Raw genomic sequence first — 2,882 nt, 5'->3', positions numbered from 1 at the left:
TCTAGTTAATGCCACTTTTGTGTGTTTGGCATTCCATCCACTCCATGTATTCTTAGAAGAAATTACATTGGATGGCTATAAATAAAAATATTGTTCCACTTCCTATTGTCCTTCATCCCTGCACAAATTCAATTAAGTTCAGGATATCATGAAGCGTGGATCTCGGCCTTTGTTTCTCACTATCAAGAGGTATCATCGTTTCCACAAGTTCTTAGATTAGCAACTGTTAGGCCCAACTCTGCTCCTTTGTCACAGGAAAGACTTGCAAGGCTTCTGCCGCAGAATATCAGTGACACATGAGAGCTTCTCCACAGCTGAATGCTGATCTTCTGCAGTGTCGGGATGCATTAAGGAGATTATACTATAGACCAAAACAATGACAGAATTGCTCAAATTAAAATAATCTGAAAGAATGCACAAGTTTGACCAAAGCTTTTTTGTGTGAGTGTGGTTTAAGAATCAGCTTCCAGTGAAGCAGTTTCTGTCACTGTACTGGTAGCTCTAAGATAGTTCAAAGCAGGACAAATGCCTCTTTTCATCATTTACTGACGCTAATATGATATCTCATGTAAAACCATAAATTACATTTGACAGTATGTTAGAAGTTGATAACAGAAAACAAATAACCAACTTAATTTATCTGGTACAAACACATCAAATATCATTTATAAAAATAAAAAAAAAACACATTCTTTTGTTTGATATAAGTCTTAGTTGCATTTTAAAATCTTGCCATTGGCATCAGATGTTTTTTGACGTTAAAGCACCAGGAGTCCAAGCTGTGGTCAACTGCTGTGTTGGTCTGTGGAGAGAAAAAAAACAACAGACAAAGCCAAGCTGGAGACATAAAAATACTCAATCAGGGGACAAATCAACATGACCAAATAGAGAAGGTGATTTGTGCTGAGTGAACACTGATCTGCCTATATAAGAAGGAAGGCAGGGACGCCTCCAAGGACTGTCAGGCAACCAGACAAGGTGAGTGAGTTACAGGCTTTTATTAGCAGGAGGAGAGCCAACAGCTTAAAGAACAATGCAGGGTATGGGCATATACTGCCAGGGTGTTTGCCAGCAATTTACTCTAGATTAGTGTCTTTGCAACAGGAAGATTTGTAAACAGTCTGCTGAGTGAAATATTTCTTTCTTCAGAACCCCTCAAAGAGCACCTACAGCTGTTCTTCTGGGCTGAGAGGAGAAGGTAAACTATTCCTGGTATCACAGCTCTACATTGTGAGAGGATTGTTTTTAGATATTATTCCTGTTGTGATTCTTTGGTCACTAACTCACCCTGCATCTTTATGGTGTTTCAAGTATTTAACTTGTACAACATTCATCTCATTCAGTAGATGTGTGGCATGACTTTGGATAACTTGGTATTTGTCTCTTTGAATGGCAAACTCAAACTCTATATTAATGCATTAAGCATCTGTGCTTTGCTTTTTTAACACCTGAAACTTTAAATATATTAATTCTACTTACATTTTTCAATAATTTAGTGAATTAGTCTTTTCTACTAATTTATGTTAATTCCTTTAGTTTCCAGAGTTCACAATGGATATGCACAGGGAATGAAATTTAGAGTTCATTTAAGTGCTGCAATGAGTCTGAGCAACAGTAACTCCTAACAGAAATCCTACACTGGCAGAGTGTGGGTAATGAAATCACTTACGATTATGTATGCTATTAAACGCTGGCATACCTTGTTTTAATTAGCAAAATGTGTCTGTTTTGCTTGAAAAAGCTTAGAATTACTTATTTGTTCATGTAATAGGATCTCTGTGATACCGGTCAAGCTCCAGTTGTTTTCTTCTTGAATTTTTGTCACATATTAATTGAAGTATTTGACTGCATCTCGATCTCCCAGTAAACTGTCATCATGAGTGGGGACGCGGAAATGGAGTGTTTTGGCCCTGCGGCCGTATTCCTCCGCAAGCCAGAAAAAGAGCGAATTGAAGCCCAGAATGCTCCCTTTGATGCTAAAACAGCTTACTATGTGACCGAGCCCAGCGAGATGTACCTGAAGGGGAAACTCGTCAAGAAGGAGGGCGGCAAAGCCACTGTGGAGACTTTCTGTGGGAAGGTGGGTATCACGCTTTCCATTTCTAAATAGTAATAGTTGCAGATATTTTCTTACACTGCGCATATGCAGTCAGGTTGACAACAATCTTAAGAATCTTAAATGATTTTGATTTTACTGCTCTTGTTTCTCTTGATAAACCCTCTGTTGAACAGCTGACATTTTAGTTGCATTCTCCAGAATAAGTTGTGAGAATCCCATTCATTCTCTGCCTCTAACACTTTTCTGTCTACATCAGAGTATCACCGTGAAGGAAGATGAAATCTTCCCCATGAACCCTCCAAAGTACGACAAGATTGAGGACATGGCCATGATGACCCACCTCAATGAGCCAACTGTGCTGTATAACCTCAAAGAGCGATATGCAGCATGGATGATCTACGTAAGTTTTCCTAAGTATATGTAGAAGAACCAGACGATGATTTCAAGAAAACATGCATCATGAATGATCCTCTGTGACCCTGCAGACCTACTCCGGGTTGTTCTGCGTCACTGTGAACCCCTACAAGTGGCTGCCAGTGTACGATGCAATGGTTGTTGCAGGATACAGAGGAAAGAAGAGAATTGAGGCTCCTCCCCACATCTTCTCCATCTCTGATAACGCCTATCAGTTCATGCTCCAAGGTACCACACTTTGTATAATCAATACTTAAATACAACCGTTTCACCTCAAACATCCACATCTGACATTTGTGCATCATTTTCCATCTTACAGACAGAGAAAATCAGTCTATCTTGATCACGTAAGTGTCAAGTATTTTGAGGTATTTTCATCATTAATTGCATCACTATTTTTCTAATTAAA

At 39.0% G+C, this 2,882-nt stretch overlaps 1 protein-coding gene across 1 annotated transcript; it reads left to right on the top strand.

Moving 5' to 3' along the window:
- Positions 1 to 930: 930 nt before the first annotated feature.
- LOC108166301 (myosin heavy chain, fast skeletal muscle-like) lies at positions 931 to 2,870 on the top strand. The gene is made up of 6 exons (XM_017304800.1): positions 931 to 978; positions 1,150 to 1,198; positions 1,865 to 2,080; positions 2,316 to 2,459; positions 2,545 to 2,701; positions 2,793 to 2,870. The coding sequence occupies exons 3-6, from the start codon at positions 1,877 to 1,879 to the stop codon at positions 2,822 to 2,824; spliced, it is 537 nt and encodes a 178-aa protein (XP_017160289.1). The 5' UTR covers positions 931 to 978; positions 1,150 to 1,198; positions 1,865 to 1,876; the 3' UTR covers positions 2,825 to 2,870.
- The last annotated feature ends 12 nt before the right edge of the window (positions 2,871 to 2,882 follow it).

Source organism: Poecilia reticulata, linkage group LG5 (assembly GCF_000633615.1).
Source record: "Poecilia reticulata strain Guanapo linkage group LG5, Guppy_female_1.0+MT, whole genome shotgun sequence".
In the NCBI taxonomy this organism is placed as follows: domain Eukaryota; kingdom Metazoa; phylum Chordata; class Actinopteri; order Cyprinodontiformes; family Poeciliidae; genus Poecilia; species Poecilia reticulata.
Note: the sequence above shows the minus strand (reverse complement) of the source record. Positions and strands in the feature narration are given on the sequence as shown.

Coding starts and splice junctions, on each gene's coding strand:
- LOC108166301 (XM_017304800.1), top strand. CDS start 1,877: ATGAGTGGGGACGCGGAAATGGAGTGTTTTGGCCCTGCGGCCGTATTC. Junction 2,081..2,315: donor TGGAGACTTTCTGTGGGAAG/GTGGGTATCACG, acceptor TGTCTACATCAG/AGTATCACCGTGAAGGAAGA. Junction 2,702..2,792: donor CTATCAGTTCATGCTCCAAG/GTACCACACTTT, acceptor TCCATCTTACAG/ACAGAGAAAATCAGTCTATC.